General features: G+C 38.7%; 1 protein-coding gene and 1 long non-coding RNA gene across 3 annotated transcripts in view; one reads left to right on the top strand and one right to left on the bottom strand.

Annotated features, from left to right (window-relative positions):
• vps8 (VPS8 subunit of CORVET complex) overlaps positions 1-22,883 on the top strand; it is a 45,563-nt gene that overhangs the window by 11,059 nt on the left and 11,621 nt on the right. Inside the window, exons 12-37 of one of the 2 annotated variants that reach the window (XM_020638235.3) lie at positions 542-649; positions 1,066-1,146; positions 1,265-1,435; positions 2,425-2,499; positions 3,264-3,299; positions 4,003-4,093; positions 5,495-5,541; positions 5,647-5,715; positions 7,138-7,184; positions 8,517-8,739; positions 8,944-9,033; positions 9,384-9,435; positions 9,556-9,598; positions 10,928-11,000; positions 12,271-12,390; positions 13,290-13,361; positions 13,943-14,062; positions 15,539-15,595; positions 15,676-15,758; positions 16,766-16,850; positions 17,653-17,751; positions 18,353-18,442; positions 19,639-19,685; positions 19,829-19,973; positions 22,185-22,274; positions 22,524-22,709. In XM_020638235.3, the coding sequence (XP_020493891.1) occupies positions 542-649; positions 1,066-1,146; positions 1,265-1,435; positions 2,425-2,499; positions 3,264-3,299; positions 4,003-4,093; positions 5,495-5,541; positions 5,647-5,715; positions 7,138-7,184; positions 8,517-8,739; positions 8,944-9,033; positions 9,384-9,435; positions 9,556-9,598; positions 10,928-11,000; positions 12,271-12,390; positions 13,290-13,361; positions 13,943-14,062; positions 15,539-15,595; positions 15,676-15,758; positions 16,766-16,850; positions 17,653-17,751; positions 18,353-18,442; positions 19,639-19,685; positions 19,829-19,973; positions 22,185-22,274; positions 22,524-22,709 (2,400 nt within the window). Of the gene's footprint in view, positions 1-541; positions 650-1,065; positions 1,147-1,264; positions 1,436-2,424; positions 2,500-3,263; positions 3,300-4,002; positions 4,094-5,494; positions 5,542-5,646; positions 5,737-7,137; positions 7,185-8,516; positions 8,740-8,943; positions 9,034-9,383; positions 9,436-9,555; positions 9,599-10,927; positions 11,001-12,270; positions 12,391-13,289; positions 13,362-13,942; positions 14,063-15,538; positions 15,596-15,675; positions 15,759-16,765; positions 16,851-17,652; positions 17,752-18,352; positions 18,443-19,638; positions 19,686-19,828; positions 19,974-22,184; positions 22,275-22,523; positions 22,710-22,883 lie in introns of both variants that reach the window. The other variant, XM_020638234.3, reaches the window with a different exon arrangement.
• On the bottom strand, positions 754-1,969 carry LOC114920459 (uncharacterized). Its single transcript, XR_003808782.2, has 2 exons — positions 1,768-1,969; positions 754-1,432 (listed from the first exon to the last, which is right to left on the bottom strand). It is a non-coding gene; the product is annotated as an uncharacterized lncRNA (long non-coding RNA).

Genomic DNA, 22,883 nt, shown 5'->3' with positions numbered 1-22,883 from the left:
CTAGCATGATTTTGAAAGTAGCATTCCCTCAGTGCTCTGTCTGCACCCACCCCTCCCCTTTGTGCTCCCTCAAAATCCACCCCTCTCACTTACATGCACAAGGGCCATTGGTCCAGAAGCGGACCTCAGCTCATGCTTTGAGTGTGAGCTCGTGCATGCATTGGGTAGAGAAGGAGCAGGGAGACAGGGAGGCATGATTGGTACCTTTGTTTGGTATTCAAATTGGTACCTTGTGGCAGACATCTGTCAAAGTTTTTAACTGCTACAGATGATGGATTTGCCTCGTTCCTTTTGTCAGAGCACAAGTTATTAATGTCTGTCAGGACCTGAAGACAATTTCAACCAAAATCTTAGAAAGTGTATCTGGAGGAAATTACCAACTCTGCCTTTAAGTCTGTTATAAACTGCTTGGTATATTTAATATATATATATATATTTAAAAAAAAGCTATTACCAAGATAACACGAATAGATGTCAGAAGGAACTAACAACTAGATGGAACAAAATTAACCACCGATACAATGTAATTCTGTTTCCCCAGTCTGATCCATCCAGTGTTCCTCAGCTGGCCTGGCAGTTTGTTCCTACTCAGAAGACTGTCAACCCTGTTCTGGCTTTTTGTAAAGGGGATACTGTCCACTTCCTCCTGGTATATATGCACATCTGTTTTACTCTCATGTAGTAAGCCAGCTCTTAAGCTATTGTTTGATTGTTGAATAGAGGTTTTTCTGAATACATACTTGGATGCCTGAGAAATGTTAATCAATCAATCTTTATTTGTATAATGCCAATTCTTAACAAATGTTATCTCAAGACAAGTTTCAAAAAGAGTAGGTCTTACCTTAATCTTTATTATATTATTTACAAAGACCCTATGTAACCCACCATGAGCTCAGCTCTAAGCAACATTTAGCAAAAGTACAGTTATACTGGTTTTTAATTTAATATGCCTACATGCTAAACTGGCAACAGTGTATTGTGAGAGGGTTATCAGTGAGCTCAGATGTCTGTTGTGTTTGGAAATACCGGTACTTCTTCTCACTTCTGTTTAAAAAAAAACTTTAGGTAAAGAAAGAGGACACGGGTACCATCCACGTCATCAAACAAAGACAACTCAACCTCGTTTGTGACATCATAAGCTTAAGTGTAAGTACCTGACAGTGACAATGATAAAGATATGGCTTATGTGTGAATAAAAAAATAAATTGTTTGATGTAGTGCATCGTGCGTGACTTAATCTTGTCCCATTTCTGTGTTTCTACAGTGGATAAACAATCGCACTCTGGTCCTAGTAGACAGCCATGAGAAGCTGCAGGTTGTGGACCGGCCCAGTCAGGAGGTTTTGGAGACCTTAGATTTAGAGCAGGTTCAACTGGTCTATAACAGCCGGCATTTCAAATCCCTGGCCACTGGAGGGAACGTGTCCCAGGCTCTGGTGAGGGATAAGTTGGTGGAGGACATTATCTGAGTTCAAACTAAACATTTGGGTAAAGATTTAGCCTAAGAAAAATGCTCAAGAACAGTTGTCACTTTAAAGCAATACGCATAATAATTTGGATTTGCTAAGTTAGAGGTAAATTATCAAATATTAGTGCACCTCAAGAAACTTGAGCATTTAGAAATTTAAAAATGGATGGACTGACTGATGGCTCTGGTGAGGGACCAGAGACAGACAGACAGACAGACAGACAGACAGACAGACAGATTATGCTGCCCATGACATAATTGCTTGCAGCTGCAAGCTAAGGTAAGGGAGACAGCCCCTACCTGTTGCAGCCTCGCTTCGGCATGGTGATGCTTTGCTCTCTGGTCCATCTTACTCTGCTCGTTCTCCTCAGTCGGATAGTAGTTCAGTATAATGACATAACCACGCGACACTAACTCAGACTTTGTTACGAAGAAAACAGGGAAGCAATGAACAGTCAATTGTTCAATCTCCCACAAAGCATCTCAGAGTCCCAAATGTTTTCCTTCTTTGCACACCTGCAAGCCTCAGTTAATCAAGACAGTCACTCCCCAGCCATTGGCTGTACGAAAAAGGCCCGCCCCCTCTGACAGCCATGCAATACAGCCTATCAGGGACGGTACTCCCATAACAGTACTCTACCTGTGCCCTGAGTGTTAAATGAGCAAGATGCTAGTTACCTCTCATATATTTTTACATGTAAACCTACACATTATCTACATAAGCTTGTTTCTGGACCCATAGAATTTCAATAAGTCTGGTTGTATTGAAGCATTTATATATCCTGGCAATTTCCCAGTTTTTTTAAACGACACGTTAACATTTTTGGATTTGTAAAATGACAAACTTATTGCCATGTGAATATTTGTTTAAGTTATTTTAAACTAAGCTTTTATAAGGTTAATTAACTTTTAACAAAAACCTTTATAGTGTCTAACAGTCTGTTTTTTTTTTTTAAGGCTTTGGTTGGAGAAAAGGCCTGCTACCAGTCAGTCTCAAGCTATGCGGGGCAGATTGTCTATTTGGGCACCAAGGTACTTTGTTCTGTGTTTATTGGTCAATTTATTGTCTGTGTGCACTCATCTATAAGCTGCCATTTCTGGTTTTGCAGCTTAAGAATGACTGCCAAACCAGAAATGGCAACTGTTGAAGAACAGCATACAAAGCTTACTTTCATTTTTCACACACTAAGTCTTTTAAGCAATATCATACCAGAGGGAGCGATGTTGTGCTGCATGTCCGCATGGCTGTTTATTCTGTTATTGTCCACTGCAGGCTCAGTGCCCAAGATAATTACAGTGTTAAAACAGTTTACTCTGTTGGCACTTGCTTTGTTGATTATCCTGCTTATAACAGGGATACTTACTTAAGAGATAATTACACAACGCTCTGCTAATTCAATTATTTTATTGATTTAAAAATGAATTATTTCTTCCACTAAACAAGTCGTCTGTTCGAATGTACAGTTAAAGCTCACAATAAACTGAACATTTCCAGACAAGTGAACAGATACACATTTATGTGCACAGCATCTGGAGTACTTTTTCTGCCTGGTCACTGTCTAGTCTGCTGACATTTTCTTTTCCATTCACCAGTCTTTCAACACCAACATATCCCATGACACATTCAATCACATCTTCATGATGTTAAATTAACCAGACTTCTTTCCGTGAAATGATTGTAGTAAGTCCTCCAGAGTCTGTGATTATAGCCAAGCCCCTAATTACACAAGCTAGAAATGTCTTTGGCTTGAGTTGGATCATGATTTTTAACAATGTAATATCCCCTTGTCCCCCAGTCTGCTCACATTATGGCCCTAAGGAACTGGAGAGAGGTATGTTGAATTTTGTTTGCACTTAGCATGAGCACATCTAAACTGACTCATAAAGAAGACTCTTTAAAATACGTGAACCACTCGGTGTAATATTATTGTTACATAGAACTCTGATCTCACATGATTGATGTCATAACTTTGACATTGCCGAAAGGAACTTAATTCCTTACAAACTAAAAGCAGGTTTTATCGAAACAGGAAGTAAAGTACCCTTAGCTTAAGGCTATACAAACTACAGATTAAAGGTTAAAAACCCAGTTCTTGAGAATATTTCAGCTTTTTGGTGTAACCATTACTGGATTACTTACTTGAAGAAAGCAGCTTAACGGGAATTTCTGAAAAGTGCAAATGGAATTGCATTAACTACCTATTTAAATAATACAACTAAAAATCAAAATCACGACTTACGTTTCTTTGCATTCAATTGATTTCCAAATCAAGACAACGTTAAGAATTGATTAACATTGTTAAAATGGACTTAAATATCTAAACTATCACAATACAACAATATTTATATTTGACAGACTAGTTGATACACATGCATACTGTGTATTACTTTTCAGACAGAAAATGTATAACTGGAAGAGTGGAAAAAAATTATTAACATCCATTGTACTATGAATGATTTTAGTTTTCACCACTGGACAAACAACATCTTGCATTTTAATTGATCTATGTTCCTTATGTCTCTTTTTTTGTCCAGCGCATAGACTGTCTGTTGAAGCAGGAGCATTTTGTTGAGGCCCTCTCTTTGGCCTGGTCCTTCCATGAGGGAACAGCTAAGGCTGTGGTTGGTGGGTATAATACATCTTACACAACTGGCAAACAAAATGTCATGACTAAAACTTCTGTTCCCTAAAGGAGAGGAACCAGGTACAACACACAAGTATTATGTCATTATAGCAAAACAAACAAACAGCAGGTCACATAATTGACACTCTGATTGCGGTCTATGTAGTTGTGTAGCACACATTCAGGACACAGGAAATGTAACCTCCTTTGATCCTCAGATGCAAAGGAAGAAAGTCAGAAGCTCAATAGCTCAAAAGGCATGGAACTATGGGCTGAATGGATAACCTTCGGCAAATAATTCTCATTGGGGCATAATGTTACCTTGGAACCATCTGGAGTGAACTGGGTACAAGAAGGATGCACAGATAAAATATGATGGTCGCCCACTTGCTTTGAGGAGGTCAAACGAAAGTTACGTATGTAACTACGGTTCTTTGAATCCTGGATGACCGCCAGAGGTGGTGCTTTAAGAACTGAATGATACCACATCGTGCATGCGCAGGTCGAGTAGCTATACCAACAAAGTCACGTATGACCCCGACAGGTCTATATCTCCCAGTGTCATTCGAGGATCTGTTCCTTCAGATCTCGCGAGACACAATGATTCCGAGTGACCAGAAGCTCTGGCAGTCATCGAGTCACAGAGAAGAAGGAGGCCCAGGATGCTGTCCACCCGCTGACGCGATAGATCATACGTGAAGTATCCAGATCCACACCAAGAAAGGTGATGGTCTGGGGAGGAATATGGCGGCTCTTCTCGGAGTTCACCCTGAGGCCCAGCTGGGCCACATGGGAAATGAGGGCTGTGGTGTCCCGGGCTACCTGTGACTGCGACAGCGCACACACCAGCCAGTTGTCCAGATAGGGGAGGACCTTCATGTCCTGGGATTGTAGGGGAGAGAGAGCTGGGGGGGGGGGGGGGGGGGACGATTTGAGTCCCAGGTCCGAGGCTGCCTGGAGGGCAGGCGATCGGGGACCCGAAAGTCCTAGGCTGCACGCCGGCCAGGATGCCGTGCTGGGCGCTGAGGCTGCTGGTGACCACTGGCACCAGCTAGGGACTGAAACCGGCACTGAGGAGGGACCACAGTACTCCTAGGCCTAACATGGGGAGGCAAGCTCCTGCTGAGACCAGAGAGCTGCTGCCTGGTCTGTCTAGCCTGAATAGACCGTTCAAGAGCCTCTAGAGCTGCTGATCCGAACAGCTCCCCAGGCTACACTAAAAAATAGTTATTTATATTGCAACTTTTACACGATTTCAATTGCAGCTCAGCTAATTTCGAGTTGGCAACAGCCAAAGAAGAGACATATTAGTTAACTAGGTGTAGCTGTCTGTAAGATTTGAGTCATTTTGTGCTTCACCACAGCTACAACATAAAAGTAAATGTTTTGTGTCTTTATTCTAGGCCTTTATGGAGATCCAGTGAAAAAGAAGGGAGTGGTAGCTGATAAGGTAAGAACAAATTAAATGTCTTCCGTGTAAAATTAAAATACATTTGACAGTGTTAAAGACTTTCTTGGGCTAATTTTTAATGTGTACCACTCTCTGTGTCTGCAGATGGTAGAGATCTTTTTCCAGTTTTCAGAGTATTCCTTAAAGAAGTGTCCAGACCAAGGCAAGATCCAAGTAATGGAGCAGCATTTTCAAGTAAGCAAATTACACACTTTAAAGTGTCCAGTCTGCCACAGAGGCACAATAGGGACAGAATACAACCACTTTACAACAAACATTGTAGGTAAATTGCTTACATTAAATTAGCACTGTTAAATATACAGTTTAACATTTTGGATACACATATAATCTCTCTTCCTGAGAGTGGGATGAGTAGATAGACATCAACATTATGTCTGTGGTTAATATGTACGCGGCCGGTACATAGTGAGACAAAATAGCATCATTTCAGAAACCTTTTTTTTTCCAGAGTTATGTTGCAGACATTCTAAGTATCCATTAGCAAAAGAAAGCAATTTCTGACAAAATAGTGATTTTTAAATATTATGACTGAGACTCCACTGGATTGCTGACTTTAGTCACTGAGTTATATCAATATATAAAACATATCACAGGTTTTAAGGTTTGTTGTAAAGCCTACATTAGTTGTAGGATTTATTGTGTATAAAATAGAGTTTAGTATGAACAGTTCTAAAGTTGTAAATGTATAAATAATGTAAATTATGTCCAAGATGGGGAGAGTTAAAAAACGTTGCTCTTAATAGCCTCATTGGGCTTTTGTCACTTTTGTAAGATAAAAGGGCCAGAAGTCTAAGTCGCACTGAAAAATGCTTTATTGGCATTACATTCACCAGAGTTGGGCACAGTTAATAAAAAATGTTACTCTGTTAAATCCATTAATAAATTCTGTTAATATTTATCTTAAGTTACAATAAATGTACCACAGGCCAATGAGAGTCTGAGTAGAAACAGGAATTTATTTCTCTCCTCTCCACGGCCACATTACACATGATTCAGATTTGTCAGTTGAAGAAAGGGATAACAACAGGGTCGGCAGTCTTGTCTCTTTGGTGAGTCAGGCACAAATGAGCTCAACTGACTAGAGTTGATGAAGGTGAATTCAAGCAACAAAAATATCATTAATGGAAATCTAATTTAACGGAAGCCAAACTTTTTGATAGAACATTTGATTCTTTAAAAATGAATAAAAACAACTTAACACGGATAATTATAATCATATAATAATACATTTGATTTGTAACGCACTTTGCATTCAAAACAAATCTCAAACTGTTAACGTTTAGCATATTCATGGTCGTGGGTTCTGCATTTCACAAGTTTTCAAAGCACAACTACAAACATGAACATTTCATATAATGACATTCACAAAAATAATGGGGAAAAAATAGAATTTATTAAAATTATTTAAAAAAGAACACGAGACCCTAATGCTTTGTCATATATATATACAGTATATACTCTATATAACTGTGGAGAATGATGATGCTTCGTTATTCTTCTTTTATTTGCTGTTCCTCACTGATTGAAAATTAAAAAGACACTCTCTGATCTTTGTCTCTTTATGGTTTTTTTTAGGATGTAGTTCCAGTCCTGGTGGATTACTGCCTGCTGCTTAAAAGGGCGTAAGTACCCAAGCTTTAAGACACATAAGGCAGATGTGATGAGCATCAACAAGAACACAGCCGTTTATACCTTACTCTCTGCCTTCGAAAGTTGACTAAAATTGTTCTTTTATTGACCCCTTCTAAAACTAATTTTAACATGTATGGAAGGAACAAATATACTCTATTCTCTACTTGAACCAGCCTCGGATGGATACTATATTTTAGATAAGGGCTATTGAAATACAAAATCAGGAGTGAAATATTAGAAAATTGCTGGGGCTTAGTGGGCCACAAAGAATATTTATTCTCAGCCTAAGTACAAGTGACACGGACACACCAACACAGATCCTCTTTGGGGCCTGTCATGGTCCGGCACTCATCAGAAAAGACGATGATGTCCAAAATGATTAACTCTTGAGTGATCCGATTTTAGACCTTTTCTGAACTTACGTGTTCTGCTGTTATATCCTGAGCTAGTCCATAACAGGTGCTGAACAGGTCGACTAAATGAAATCATGAAATCATGAAAACCAGAAATATGTCCATAATAATATTCGATCACTGGTACTGTATATGTTGACTTAATTTGAGACATAATTGACTGTAGTCGTATATGTATCCTACAGTTTGGCCCTCTGGCAGTGACAATTAAATGAATGTGGCCCTTGCTGTGACCAAAGTTGCCCATCCCTTATCTAGATCTAGATCTTTGTTTTTCTTTTTACTGGAGCTGCCCAACTGAAGTTTGTGCACAACAAAAACACACACACAGAAATGAATGGTGATTTTTATCTTTTTGAACAGCTTGTAACTAATTTAGCTTCTCACATTAGAATATTGAAGGAAAAAATATGTTATAGGCACCTACTGATTAACAGATTAATATATTACTATATTTTATACAGTGAGGGCACCTTATTTACATTAAATACATGTTCATCCACTGAACAATTGTTGTGTACCTCACATCTGATGCACAATTAACATTTACTTACTACAGTAGTTTCTTTACGTTTTTTCATTCATTTCGGGGCTATACTCAAAGCGTTTGGGGAAAACTCTTGCATCCCCTGGAACAGGCCGCCCGGTTAAAGCTATTTGGTGACACTGAACTGGTCAGAATCACTAAAAGCTTATTGACCTGTGAACTCAGTGCATTCAGGCGATTCCTCCAACTACAGGTTGTACTTAACAGGTTAGAATTGGCTTTAACCATTTTTACTGTCAAAGAAGCTTAATAAGTTTATGAACCCATATTTTATCTAAAGAGATCAAAGGTGTTATCTACAGAGATAAAAGCATTTTTGTATTTCTTTGTGTCTTTGTGTATGTCTGTGCACATGTGTACAGCGACCTGCTGTTCAACCAGCTGTATTCTCAGCTGGCGGAGAACATGGTTGCCAAGGGTGTCTTTCTGGAGTCATTGGAGTCATACATTGTTGCTGACCGCCTTGGTCACCTCACCACACCCATCATGAGGGACCTCCTAGCCCATTACCATAGCACTGGTAAAATGGAAAGCCTGGAGAGATGCATTGTTCACCTGGACGTCACCAATCTGGATATTCAGCAGGTGTGTGTGTGTGTCTTTGTACAGTAAGGACTGTTTTGGTTACCAATTAAAACTAACTCAACAGTTGCCATCAAAAAGCTAAAACTAGCCAGCCCTTGCAACAAAACAGGATGATCAGAATCTAAATCCATTTGAATCATTGTCACTGAAGGTTGTGTGTGTGTGTCTGTGTCTGTGTGCATCTGTGTGTGCGCGTGTGTGTAGGTGGTTCAAGTATGTTGGGAGAACCATCTCCATGATGCAATGATCTACGTTTTCAACAGGGGAATGAATGACTACATAACACCTATGGAGGCAAGTCCTTTATTTTCACTTTTATAATGTTGAACTTACTGCAATCATATGTGTTTAAAACCACACACCTACGTACTGCCTACTACATATTCAAATAGTACTGCATACTGCCTACCAACACAACCATTAGTATGCTGTTGTAACCATACTAAACTATGGGTCACGTGGCGTGTTTTCAATCCAAGCTCCATTGGATAAGCAAGCTTCAAGCAAGCAAAACTATCGGTCTCGTCATTCAAAGAATTACCTCGTAGACATGCTTCTTTTTTTTTAAGATGAGATGATATTCGATGAGAGATGATAGTTGTTAAATCACACTATCTGTTGCCTACTCTATGTTTGTATTTTAGAAACTCTTTGCAGTGATTGGGCCACCACTTAAGTATGGGAGGAGCCTAACAGGTAAGACTGAAAACCCCATACTCATTAGCTCATAGCCATTTTTAGTATAACAATTTTACATAGAGTGCAAAAAAACACAAATATATTGTTAAATGCTTCCCTTTTTTTCTTTTTGGACAGATGAGGAAGTGGTGATGGGGAACAAACTTCTGGTTTACATAAGGCAAGTCACAAGGATATATTGGTTTCCCCCTCAAGCCATCAAGTCTTGCAGCTGCCAAACAATATATCCAAAAGTTATAAAATACATAAATGTACCTGGCATAGACCAAATCAGACTGTAGATGATGTGCTGTGTAACAAAATGCTATTCTACTAGCTACGTAGCTTACTAAATAAACAGCTGCATGTAATTTTCACAGCCTAATAATATTGTTTTTTTAGAAATCCATGGCCATAAGCGTGTTTTTCCATTTTCTTGTAAAGGCTTATGGTCTGTAATTATAACATGCAGCTCTTACTTGTTTATTTTGTTGCTGTTGTTGGTAGCTAGTAACACTAGGAACACTGTACACAAGATCATTTCGTTAATTGGCGATGAACAGCAAAATATCTTAAAGTCATTCATGGTGGATGAAAAACACTGTAATGAAAGCAACACTGATACTACCAAACCTATCACATGGCCCCTATTGGCTCCCACAGACATAATGCAACTGTTCCTGGTGCCAACGTTATACAGGAAAAGAGAAATACAAGAGAAAGACCCAGTGAAAGTCTGAAGAGAGATCAACCGGGCTGTTGCTCCACCTCCCCTATGCCCTCCTTTTCATAAAGGAAGAGTCGAGAGGAGAGAGAAAAACACAGGAGATGGATGGTTTGGTCCTACTCTTATCTTGGTCCGCAAATGGCATTATTCCTTCTCATCCAAATCCACTTACTGGCTTTAGCTTCTTCATCTGACATCTCCCTTACTATCTTTCGCAAACACTGTCCCTGTCTGGGGACAGTCCAGGGCAGCAGAGTGTTGACTGAGCTCGAGACCTGTGCATGTTGTCACCAGCTCCGGTATTCAACCCAGAGAGGCGGGTTACCTTTGTAGAAAAAGTATTGGGGAAGACGTTTACAACCCAGATTCTTCTGAGTCCGACGGCGAGGAGCCTTTGGCCGTCGTCTTCGACTGGTAGCTAGGCTGATCATAAGGAGTGCATTGACCAGTTAGCTGAGCTTGAGCGCTAGCCAGCCCCTGTTAGGACTCGCTGCTCACCACGATGACTAGCTGGACATCGGCTTGGGTTTGCATAGTTGTCGGAGGATGAACAGAATGTGTTGTCGTTGGGTCAGTATGCCGCCTCTGCTGCGCCGATTAACCAGGACGATACATCCTTCCTCTCACTTTACCGCCTTTTCAAAGCCTTTGCAGCTGGAAATGACTAAAAGAATGCTGACAACTTTTTGATGGCACCTCCATCAATGTATTTTTGTGAATTTATCAGTAATGTTTTTATAACACAATAATAACGTGTGTATTTCTTTGTGTTTGTGCATGTAGCTGCTGTCTTGCAGGCAGGGCATATCCGCTAGGAGACATCCCTGAAGACCTTGTAGTTCAAGTCAAGAACCAGGTACGTACTGGATAAGTATTCATTCCAAACTGAGGATGTATGTTCGTGCATGTGTGCTCTCACATACTTTCATTCCTGCCTGAGTTTGCGTCTTAAAAAAAAAAGTAACCAAAACTTCAGTCTAAATTCGAGTGATGTACTAGTTTTTGCCAAGAAGAAATACAGAGTTTGGATGTGTGGTCATGATTATAGCTCAAAAAAGTTGCAGTTTTTGTTTTGAAAAAAAATATATACACATTTCCATTATTTACCGCCACCCAGGGTGTCATCTCATATCCCTGATGATGAAACACCACTGATTGTCATTGGAGACACGAACATCCAAGCCAAGCCATTGCAGCTCGGCCAGATAACTTTGATTTAAGCAAAAATAGAATAGAAAGAAGCCGCACAAGTAGTCTCCTGACTGCCTAAGGGAACCGCACTTGGACGAGACAAATCAAACCTGCTTTGAAGTGACTAAACGTAAACAATCCTTACAGCCACATAGGAAAATCAACACATTACAATGATGCTGTGACAAGTCAACCCAACACTGTTCTTTGATAACAGCTGATGTAAAAATACAATAGGTTTTTTTTTTGACTGCTCTTAAGTGAACTTAATCACCTTCTTTTAATTATTGCCAATTAATTGGATGTCTACTGTCAAGTCTTTATTAATTCCCTTTTATGTGCAGTAAGCTTTTTATTTAGCTAAGCTAAGTTATTTTCCTACTCCCTTTGTAATCCTTATTTATCCGTTTACTCATATTTTTGGTATACTTTTGAATTTAATTACATGTACTCCTTTATATGAAAAAAGTCAGAGACAGAGGTCACTAATTGAAGAACTCAATACTTATTTTTATCCTTGTTATACTGTTTTTCAAAAAGTTATTCAAAACTTTTGGTTTGTGTAAGATTGGGTTTGTTAAATGGTAAATGGATTTGAGCTTGAATAGTGTTTTTCTAGCATTCTGACGTAACCAATCAGACCACATTCATACACTGATGGCAGAGGCTGCTATGTCTATCAGTATTAACTAAACCAATTTATAAACATTCAAATGCCACTGAGGCTGACACTGCAGCAGCTGCAATTTGGGGTTCATTGTCTTGCCCTAGGACACTTTGACATATGACTGCAGAGCTGGGGATTGACGACTGACTTTTATTCCTGAGCTATCACTGAGCCACATCTGCCCCAGTAGCTAGTGGCTACTAGAGACAGCTAGTACTGCTATGAGATATTGATTTATCTTACTGTTTATTTTTTTCTTTTTTGTCAGGTGTTTGAATTCCTTATCCGTCTTCACTCAGCTGACTCGTCAGAGGAGGAAGAAGTTTTCCCATTTATTCGTTCACTCATCCACTTTGATACCCGAGAATTCTTTAATGTCCTTGCCATGGTGAGATTTCTTAAAATCATTTAAAGTCATTATGTGTTTATGCATTATTTGAATCAGTCATTTTTAACATAACTTTATCTTGTAATTAACAGACTTGCTATTTACTTGCAATTGGATGTACCTGAATTGGGGATAAATAAAGTAGCTACCTATTTATCTCTCCATCTCTCCATATCCATCTAGTTCTCTATTCCTCTATCTATTCATCTATCTCTTTATTTCTTTAAAATGTTTGTAAAGAGTAATTCATACTTGGTGTGTTGGCCTGAGTCCCATAGTATATACTCGTGTGTCCAATTTAGAAAACACATGCAATGGGTGAAATTCATCCCTAAATGCACAAAAACAGCAAACAGTGGCTCTCAGTGTGGTGCAGTTTGCACATCATTTGAAATCATTATTATGGATTACACTGATAATAAAAAATAAGTGAAGTAATAAAGGAAAAAAACAAAGAAAGAAAATGTAACTTTGCAGCAGTACTCAAAATGATGGTGTAAAGTAATACAGAATATTGTATATATTTACATATTGCTAAATGGATGTATAACACAAACACACACATATATCTGCAACTAGAGATCTAACTGCACAAACATTTGTAACTACAGACATATATACAAATACACATCACATGTTAACATTAACATTAATGTGTGATTATATTTAGTATACAATCAGGCTACACTATCAACTGTTTGATATGCTATAGTAGTCAATTAATGAGCGCTGCATGATAAGGGAGCAGCAATGTGACATATATACAACGCAGTACAGTGATTATATAATGAGTGATTATGATAGTGATAGTGATGGTCTACAATAAGATAAGATGCAATGCAACGAAAGCATCACATATTTAGTTTTATGTGATTTAAAAATGACTTACTCTATTCTAGACATTTGAAGACTTCAAGAATGACAAGCAGGCCCTAGAATACCAGCAGAGGATCGTGGACATCTTGCTTCAGGTAAATCTGTCCACATGCTGCTTTGTTTTATTTCACATAACTTAATATAGAATAGACAGCATGGAGCATTAATAGAAGCTCTGTAAAGTGGTCGTGAAAAAAATCTTGCAGATTTATCGCCAACAGTGATAGATAGTATTGTCTCTCTCTCTCTCAGCATACCGTATCTGCCTGTCTCACAGACATATTTAATATCTTAATATTTTTCAAACTAAACAACACACAGATGCAGCACAGCTGTGCATGCACTATGAAAATGATCTGTTGATTGACATACTTGAAAAATATTGTTACTTTGACTAGATTATTATCATCTATCCCTATCACTACCTGTGTGGCCCCCGTAACAGAACAAGCTGCAGCTGTTTATCCAGGCAGTCTGGACAGAAATGTCAAATGTTTGATAGAGGTGCACTATATTATTCATAGTATTATCTGTCTTGGTCAGGTCTCCAGTGTGAAAGAGGTTTATATCTCAATGGAAATATTTCTGGTTAAATAAAAGTGATAGTTTTTATCTTTCTGCATATATTTCTTTCTGATTATTAATATTTATTTTAATATTTTTTATGATAATATAGGTGATGGTGGACAACTCAGACTTTACTCCTTCCCAGGTCGGAGGGCTCTTCACCTTTTTGGCTCGCCAGTTAGCCAAGCCAGATAACACACTGTTTGTGAACAGGAAACTCTTTGACCAGGTAACCAAAGTACTTCATCTAATCTAATTACCCTGTAGCCTAAAGTTCTCTTTGAAACCTCACTTAGTATCTCACTGTTCAAGATATGGTCCACTCCCAGTTTGTGTGCATTGAAGCTTGCAAAAACTCAACCTGTGTGCGTGCGTGCGTCCATGAAGGACATTTCATGTGCAATACATTGCTATTTGTTACATGTCCTTTACTTGCTGAATGATGTTTGATGTTATTATATGTTGTATTTGTTACCTGCCAAGGGACTGCAGATGTAGATTAGCCTAAGGCTAACTCTGGTGCAATGCATTAAATGGTTACATTTATGTTTTAATTGCTCATGGTCCCTTACAAATATAATAAAGTTAAAGGTTTTGCCATTGTCCAGTAACCTGTACAGAAAACATAACACATCTGGTACAGAGCACAGAAAATAGAATCACACCAACCTTGAAATGAGAGGCCCACATAATCCATATTTTGAGTGGCAAACAGCAGGTTCTTGGCTTGATTGACACTGAAACCCAAGGTGACCAGGTGACATGATAACATGAGCGTCTCTCCGCCTCCTTGCTGGGAGCTCTTAAGAGAACAACATCTCTTAGGAAACGGCAGGTGCAACATCACGCCGGCACCAGGATTCACAACTGAACAATAAGACGTAGTATAAAGTTAAGCAAATTTTCCTATACCTACATTACCTCATTCAAAATGGCCGCTATTGGAACCGTTCTTTAACTTTCTATGTGCACTGCTCTGATTTGAACCTGTCAGAGATGTCCGTTTGTATTTGGAGGGGGTAGCAATACTCTGTTTATATTAAAGTAGCAAAACAGTTTTATTGATATAGGTAGCAATACCACGCAACAATACAGGTTAACCTTAAAGTGATAAAACACCATCTTTCACCCTTGACGCTAGTGGAAATAACAATATTTAACCCCTTCCAGCCGAGCTGGCTACACAAGCTAATCATGGAGATGGATAACAAAAGTGAGACTGCAAAAATCCAATCCCCTGCGCCAATAAAATCTGCAGTTTGGACACTCAACCTTGTCTTGCCTGGGACTCTCCCAAGCCCGAGCCGCTGTAAAGTCAACAGACAAGTGCATCCACTGCGCTGCCCCCCCCGGTCTTGCCACAGACAGAATCTTGCGTTACACGTTTGCATACTGCCCTGGTTAACAGAAAGCCGATTGAGAGACCCTTCTGAGCTCTAGCAGATAACATAAGATAGCATTTTTCAGCTTTTATATAAAAAACATGATAACCATGTACATATTCCTCTACATATTTGCAGGGCACTTGGTCTGTGTAGGTATTTTTGGATCTGTGTACACATTAGTTGATCTGTTTACACATTTGTGGATCTGCATAAGTAAATAGTTTTGCAACAATTATAACTCCATACATTATGAACAATCCATGAGAAAAGTAAACCCCCAGCACCGCTCATTTAACATCTTTCCTGCAATGTCTCTCCAGGTTCTAGACTTCCTGTGTTGCCCAGATGATGACTCCCGACACAGTGAGAGGCAGCAGGTTGGTCTACTGTATGTTGTTAAGACTGCAGCCTGTGAGTTGTATGATGATTACATAATATCATGTCACTGTTCTTGTAGGTTCTGCTGGAGTTGCTCCAGGTTGGGGGTGTCATCCAGTATAATGAGGAAAGACTATTGGCTTTAGCCGAAAAGGCCAAATTGTGAGTAGCTTGCACTGAACAATTATATCGAGGAAGTATTGCATTTTAAACCTTTAAATATTAACCTAGCCGTCTTCAGTTCAATATTTTGTTACCTTTTTGAATTGTCAAGGCATAGACTCGTTACAGGTCAGGTAGCTTGCACAAGTTGTTGGAGCCATTTCCCTAACAGGTCAATTGTTTTTTGGTAATGTAGTTCGATAGCACTGTGTGTCACCTTTTGTTCTGTGGTTGATATAGGATGCAGAAACTTTGTGAACCAAAATTGCATTTGGTTTGTGATTGTGTGTAACTAGCCAGTCCCTGGGCTTAAAGTACTCCGTCACAGTTTTTTTTTCTCGAGTCCGCCTGTTTGTAAACTGAGCACGCTTCTTAATAACATAAAGCATGCATGAGTTGTATTACTATGTAATGTACAAGAGGTTATCTTGCTTAGGCTTACCGTGCCGGCCAGCGGGGGATTGGGGCAGCGGGGGACAATCATGCTTGAGTACGGCACGGTACAGATTGCCAGTGTGACCGCGCCATTAGTCTTTATCTATCCCTGTCTGCTCTTTAGTGCCTCACAGGTAGCATACAGTAGGTTTATTATGTCCCTTAGGTAGGTGTCTTGCTGAAATACATGTCTGTTGCTGTTGAAAAGTCATTTAATGAGAGAGTTAAAATGAACCCACTGTAAATTTGGATTTGCTTTGTCACTAACCAAAGGTAACCAAAGAATAACACTTTTACAATTGAAAAGTACAAAAAAGATGCAAAGAAGAGATGAGGGGAAGAAGCAGATTTTAGAATTGTTACTTCAAAGTGACAACTTCCAGATTACATTTTGTAATTTGATCAAAAGTTAATATTCAATATTGTCTGTGTAGCTTCAACTTAACAATGCACTAGTTAGTTCAAATGTCTTTGAGATACTCAATCAAATTAAATGATCAGAATAACCTACAAATATGACTTTTATTTTATTGTTTTGTGATGTCATTTTGTCCCCCTGTCTTGCCCTTCAGCTATCAAGTCTGTGAATTTCTATATGAGAAGAACAGTTTGTATGACAGAATTTTTGACTGCTACCTGAGAGACCCCCTCAGAAAGGTAATGTACATTTCAGATTTTACTGAACTGAACATGTTGATGTGTGATTGCGATTATGTACTCAATTTGGTGTTTTGTTAAATGTTTAAAATTTTCAATCACACAGTTTTAGGGTCAATACAAATTGTGTTTATACTGTATAAACAAAGAAAAACAATTACTCAGTCCACCCGGAATTGTGTGCATTTTAATCAGCCTCTTGTTCAATCAATAAATCTTTATTTGTATAGCGCCAGTTCATAGCAAATGTTATTTCAAGAAACTTACAAAAAGCAGGTAAAAGACTTTATTGCTTCATTGCTATATTACAAAGATCCAACGCAAATTCATCATGAGCACAGCACCAAGCAGGTTACAGTGTCAAGAAAAAAAACTTCCTTTTAAGAGGCAGAAATCTTTGGGCAGAGGAATCATATGAGGAAAAGAGATTTGGTCCAAGCACTGAACCTTGTGGCACTCCATTGCTAACTTTGGTGTTCATAGAGGACTTATCATTAACATGTACAAACTGAGATCGATCAGATAAATAGGATTTAAAACAACTTAAGGCAGTCCCTGTAATTCCAAGAAATTGTTCTAGTCTCTTGCAGCACCAAGATCTAACAGGACAAGCATATTAGTGTTAAAAACCATGGTAAAGGGTATTTTAATAAGCAACCTTGAAAAATGATGTATAGATCAGCACTGTTTTTGGGGGAATTGGCATACATCCAAGGGCTAGTTTTTTGTATGTATAGGTTTTATACGAGACCCCTTGTCCTGTTGATAGCTGTAATGTTATTGGTGGTTTTGTGCATCTCAGGAGGAAATCTTCAGCTACATCCATAATCTGTTGTCCATGCCTGGCTACAGTCTTAAGGAGAAACAAACTGTCATGGAAAAAGTATTACAACACATACAGGTCAGTACACACACAGAATAGCATATACAAACTGTCTCCCGTGTTGTCTCAGCCGAGGTTGCCACATTTTCTTAACACAAACAGCCATTTATCATGGTGTTATAGGTAACTCTAGAGTCTAGCAACAATAATTGATGAAAATTGAGGTGATAAAATACATGTGGATACAAAAATAATTGCAACCATGCAAGTGAATAATGCATATAACTTGGTAACAGTTATGCCCAAAATGAATGTGATTTGATCAATTGAGCTGTGAAAATGCATGTGAACTTCTAAAACAAGCTGTGAAAAAGCATGTGATTTCATAAATTAAGCTGAAGAAATGAAAGTGAATTATAAAGTTAAGCATGCAGAATTCACGAGAATTTATAATTCAAGCTGTGCATAAGCATTCGTCAAATTGAAATTGACCTCAAACTAATCAAATCTGTAATTTTTTAATTTACATGAATTTGTATCACTCCATTTTCAACTCGCATACAGTTCAAGACCTCTGCATTTTCATTTAATTTTTTGTGACAACCACCCCACATAAACAAAGGGATTATTTTACTTATCTATGCAAGATTGTATTAAGCCTATTCCTCAATTTTTTCAGGAGCTGATAACCCTGGATTCAAGCAGCTCCGCCGACCTAGTGTTGCTTCACTTCCCTGAAGAGGTGCAGCAAATAATCTCTGAGCTCCAGGTAAGGTTAAAATATAAAGAATAGGAATATCATGTTGCTTCTTTATTCTGTAACTGAAAATCTCCCGACGTAATAGCTTTTCCAAATAAACATAAATATAAAAAAATGAATAACAATAAATGTTTGCACTAAGACTGTGTCACTTTACTGGGAGTAACATATTCTCATGTCACCACAAGAACACAACAACCTACTGTGCAGTATACCTTATTTATTATTTAATCAGGCCTGGACAAGTGTATTGATATTTTATATTAATAATCAAAATCCACACACACATGGTTGATATGTTTTTATTTTTCTTTAGTATTTTCTGATTACAGCTTTATGAATTAATTAACTTTAATTCTGGATTGGTAATAGTGATAGTTAATAATAAACATCAAGACTGGTCAAAACCACAACTGATTGGCTATCTTCCATGTCATTATTGTGATTATAAGAAAAACGCCCCTTTGTAAGAGAACAAATAATTTCAACTACGGTAATTCATAATTTAATTTATTTGTGTTATTTTTATAGTCTGCAGACCTAAGTTACCTGAAAAACAACTGAAAATCTGTTTCTTAAAAATATTATTGTCATCTGGTATAGAGCACATCAAGGATACTCCTCCCACCACCACCAGCATCACATCTGAAGGATCTTACACGTTTAAACCTAGATGGAAAGAGACTGATTTCATTATTTTACACAGCTTTAATGTCACATAATAAGGAGTCTGCTGCTGACAGGTTAGAGGCATGTAAACTGGAAAATGTGTGTTTGAAAGCCAAAAAAACAATCAATTAATACAAGAATTAAATGATTTAAATACAAATGTTTGATGAGAACCTATATCACCCCGGTCAAGCTAAATCACTGGTCGCCCGATGTTCCAGATACTTGTATTCAATGTTCAGAAGAAAAATACTCACTACTATAGGTATGGAATAGACTCCTATAGGCTAGAGGGATGATAGCCTTATCCTGGAGGAAAACTGATGTGCCTTTGATAAGCGTATGAAGGAGATTGCGTCTAGTATTGCACTGGATAGACTGACGTACATAAAATAACTACATAACTGACAAACAAACATCTGCTACAATAGCCCATCCTCTTTTTGGGCCTGTTAATCTTACTCACTTAATAACTTTCAACACTATTTGTCACTTACTCACTTCATCGTCCCCTCTCACTCTCTCTCTGTCTTTAGGATGACCATTTACTTATGGAGTTCCTCAGTCATCTCCTGAAACCAAGGTATGATGTGTGTGTGATCTCCTAATATTACTCTATTAATCTCCTGTGTTTATTTTCTTAATGTTCATCACCTGCTTCCTGCTATATCTCCTCTGTCTTCCTCTATTTCTTCCTTCTCACATTTCATCTGCTCTGTATCTCAGGGAAGGTCATCATTCAGGGACCATCCTGCCAGTGGAACATGAGCTTCATGAGCTTCTGCTGGACTTGTTTTGCCGCCTTTCCCCTCAGCAGATCCTGAAATTCCTTCAGACTTCGCAGCACTACAGACTGGAGGAGGCCTTACAAGTACTTTCTACCATACTTACATTTTGTGCATTATGGGTGTTCCAGAGTGGGATTCAGATGTAAATTCCCATTTAGAGTTGTTTCATTAACCCCTGAGTCCCATAAGCAGTTACAACAGTAGTTTTCAATGAATGGTCTAGTGAAAGGAACAATACGGATAATTGAAATAATCTGATCTGTTTCAGATGACTTTACTTAGCTGTAGGAATTACTCTGAAATTAAGAGTGAGCACTGTCGTTGTAAAAAGAGAGAGAACTCCCATGATACCCCGCTCGCCACGATGTCACCTTTAGTTATTGTAGTGTTGAGTACTGTGGTAATCAAAGAAAAAAATAATATCCTAAAGATGAATACAGCAAACAGGATCTGCTGGTCTGTCACATAACAGATGGAAATTTGTACGTGGTCTTAAAAGTCCTGAATTTATTTAACTCTGAGAATCTTGTGGGGTTCTCTTCAAACTAGGGATGTAACGGTACATAAAATGTTTGGTTCGGTACGGTTCTCAGTTTTGAAGATTCGGTACGGTACAGTAAGGGACACGTCTTTGTCCATGATTATATTTAACTGGGAAACCAAAATGTTTTCATCTTCCAGCTCGAGCTGCTCATTTGTTGTTGCTGCCATGACGCTTGCCGTCTTTGGTGTGCTGCCGCTTTGCGGTCCGTGCGGGAACACAGACTGAAGCACTTTTGTTCCCTGGGTACTGGGACCGGTCTACATGTGGACCGTACCGAAACAGTCCTGGTTAAGATACCACTATTAAAAAAAAAAGAAAAAAGATCACTATTGCTTTTACATAAAAAATTGAAGGATGCAACAAAAAAGTTTGTCCTGAGAGAAGGTGGAATTCGTATTATGTGCCCTAACTGTGACAGGCACTTGGCAAAAAACTGAAAAAAATAAAACATTGAAAAAGTAAAGGGCTACATGTCCCATGGAAACACATGTGGCTGTATAGCGTTATCCCCAATTCACACATACTCCGTGCGCGCCACGGTCCGTCAGCACCACAGTTTTGCTCCATCAGACAACGCGCGCCCATCTCCACTTTGCTCCATCAGACAGCGTGCGCCCATCTCCACTTTGCTCCGTCCGTCAGCACAGTGGGGGGCACTAATGATCAGCTGTACACACATCCCAGGAGAACTAAAGGATCACGTGGGAATAAAGAGAAAAACGTGCAAACAACATGTTGCTTTGTCTTTCTTAGGATAATTTGCTGTTCATTCGGTGCCTGTTTTGATGTAATGTTGATAATGGGATGAAAAATACTATCGCGGGTCCTTATATTGTGTTTTTGATAAAATATTCACTTGACGAGTGCCTGCAGCGTCCTTCGTCAAAAATAAACTCGCAGCGTATTTGAAACCCAGCAGAGCATAGTGGCGTTGCTGGCACACTCCGGAGACGAACCGTGGCGCCTGCTTTGTGTACACAGTGATTGACTAGAATGCATTGAACTACAGCGTAGTGCGCGGTGCTGATGGACCGTGGCGCGCAGAGTATGTGTGAATTAGGGTTCAGAAAGAGAAACTGTTAAAGGGGCACAGTTAACAGAAATGTAAGCTACCATTAATAGCATACTGTATATAATTATAACATAAGGCTTCTGCCTAAAACAATATTGAGTTGCTGCATTATAGCCATTTTAGCCGTTGCTGGGCAGCTGTGGCTCAATGTTAGAGTAGAGTAGAGTCAGTCTCTCAACCTGAAGATAAGATCCCCAGTACCTGCAGCATAAATTAAGAAATGCCTGTTGAAAGGTTGACCAAAAGTTTAATAGTCAGCATTTCCAACATGGCAACCTCCATAAATTGGCTTCCAAACTGCCCTTCAGAAACCAATGGGTGACATCACCTTAAATTCTACTCGGGAGCTGGCAGGAGAAACTCTGGATTAAGTCTAAATAAAAAAATTTTTATTTTCAGAGGATATACTTGATTTCTATTATATTTAAGTGTGAAAAATCGCAAATAAAGCCTTTCAGCCTTTTCTTTATTCAGGCATAATAATGATGAAATGCCAACCAGTTCCAAATTAACAAGGCCATTGTCATTATAATTTGTGGTGACACTATTTTTTTACATTTATTTTGCAGTGCAGTATACATTTTTGCAACACAGTATCAGATGAGACCAGCTTACCTGCAACCTCTGGACTGAAATCATGTTAATCACTATCTTTCCTTTCTTGCCTTTTTTCCCTAGATAACAGAAAAGTACCACCACAAAGAGGTCTCAGCCTATCTGCTGGAGAAGAAGGGAGATTTTCAAGGAGCATTTTCTGTCTTGTTGGGGGTAACTAAATACCCTAAAAACTTAAAGATTGATCAAGGGCTTCAAGGCTCTAAAACAGAAGCAACACACACACACACACACACACACACACACACACACACACACACACACACACACACACACACACACACACACACACACACACACACACATATATGTTTCACACAAATATACTCAATTTCAACTTGGCTCTTTTAAAGCTGTTAAAGTGTAAATGTGCTGATGACAGACATTCTCATCTCTTCAAAGTTATTGAAAGAAAAACTGAGTCTCCTCACGACTGAGATTGAAAGAGGAGTTCATGGAGAAGATGAAAGTCTAAATGAAGAGAAGGAAGACAGCAAATCCACGCTGACAATAGTAAAGGATTCTCTTGACAACATCATAGACTTGTGTCATCATAGCTCTGAGAACCTTTACCAGCAACAAAGAGAGGTATTGTGACTGCACATATTTGGGGTTAAGGGGTTTGGTTATTGATTGTTTATTTTTTTTATACTTTTTAGTTTGATAGTTTTGAAAAGATTCATAGTGTGTCAGATTAAGCATGCATATATTTGCATATGATTTGTATAGAAATGATATGTAAACATAAGTACATTTCTACAC

Source organism: Labrus bergylta, chromosome 10 (assembly GCF_963930695.1).
Source record: "Labrus bergylta chromosome 10, fLabBer1.1, whole genome shotgun sequence".
Lineage (NCBI taxonomy): Eukaryota > Metazoa > Chordata > Actinopteri > Labriformes > Labridae > Labrus > Labrus bergylta.
The sequence above is the reverse complement of the archived record's forward strand: the minus strand, read 5'-3'. Positions and strand labels throughout refer to the sequence as shown.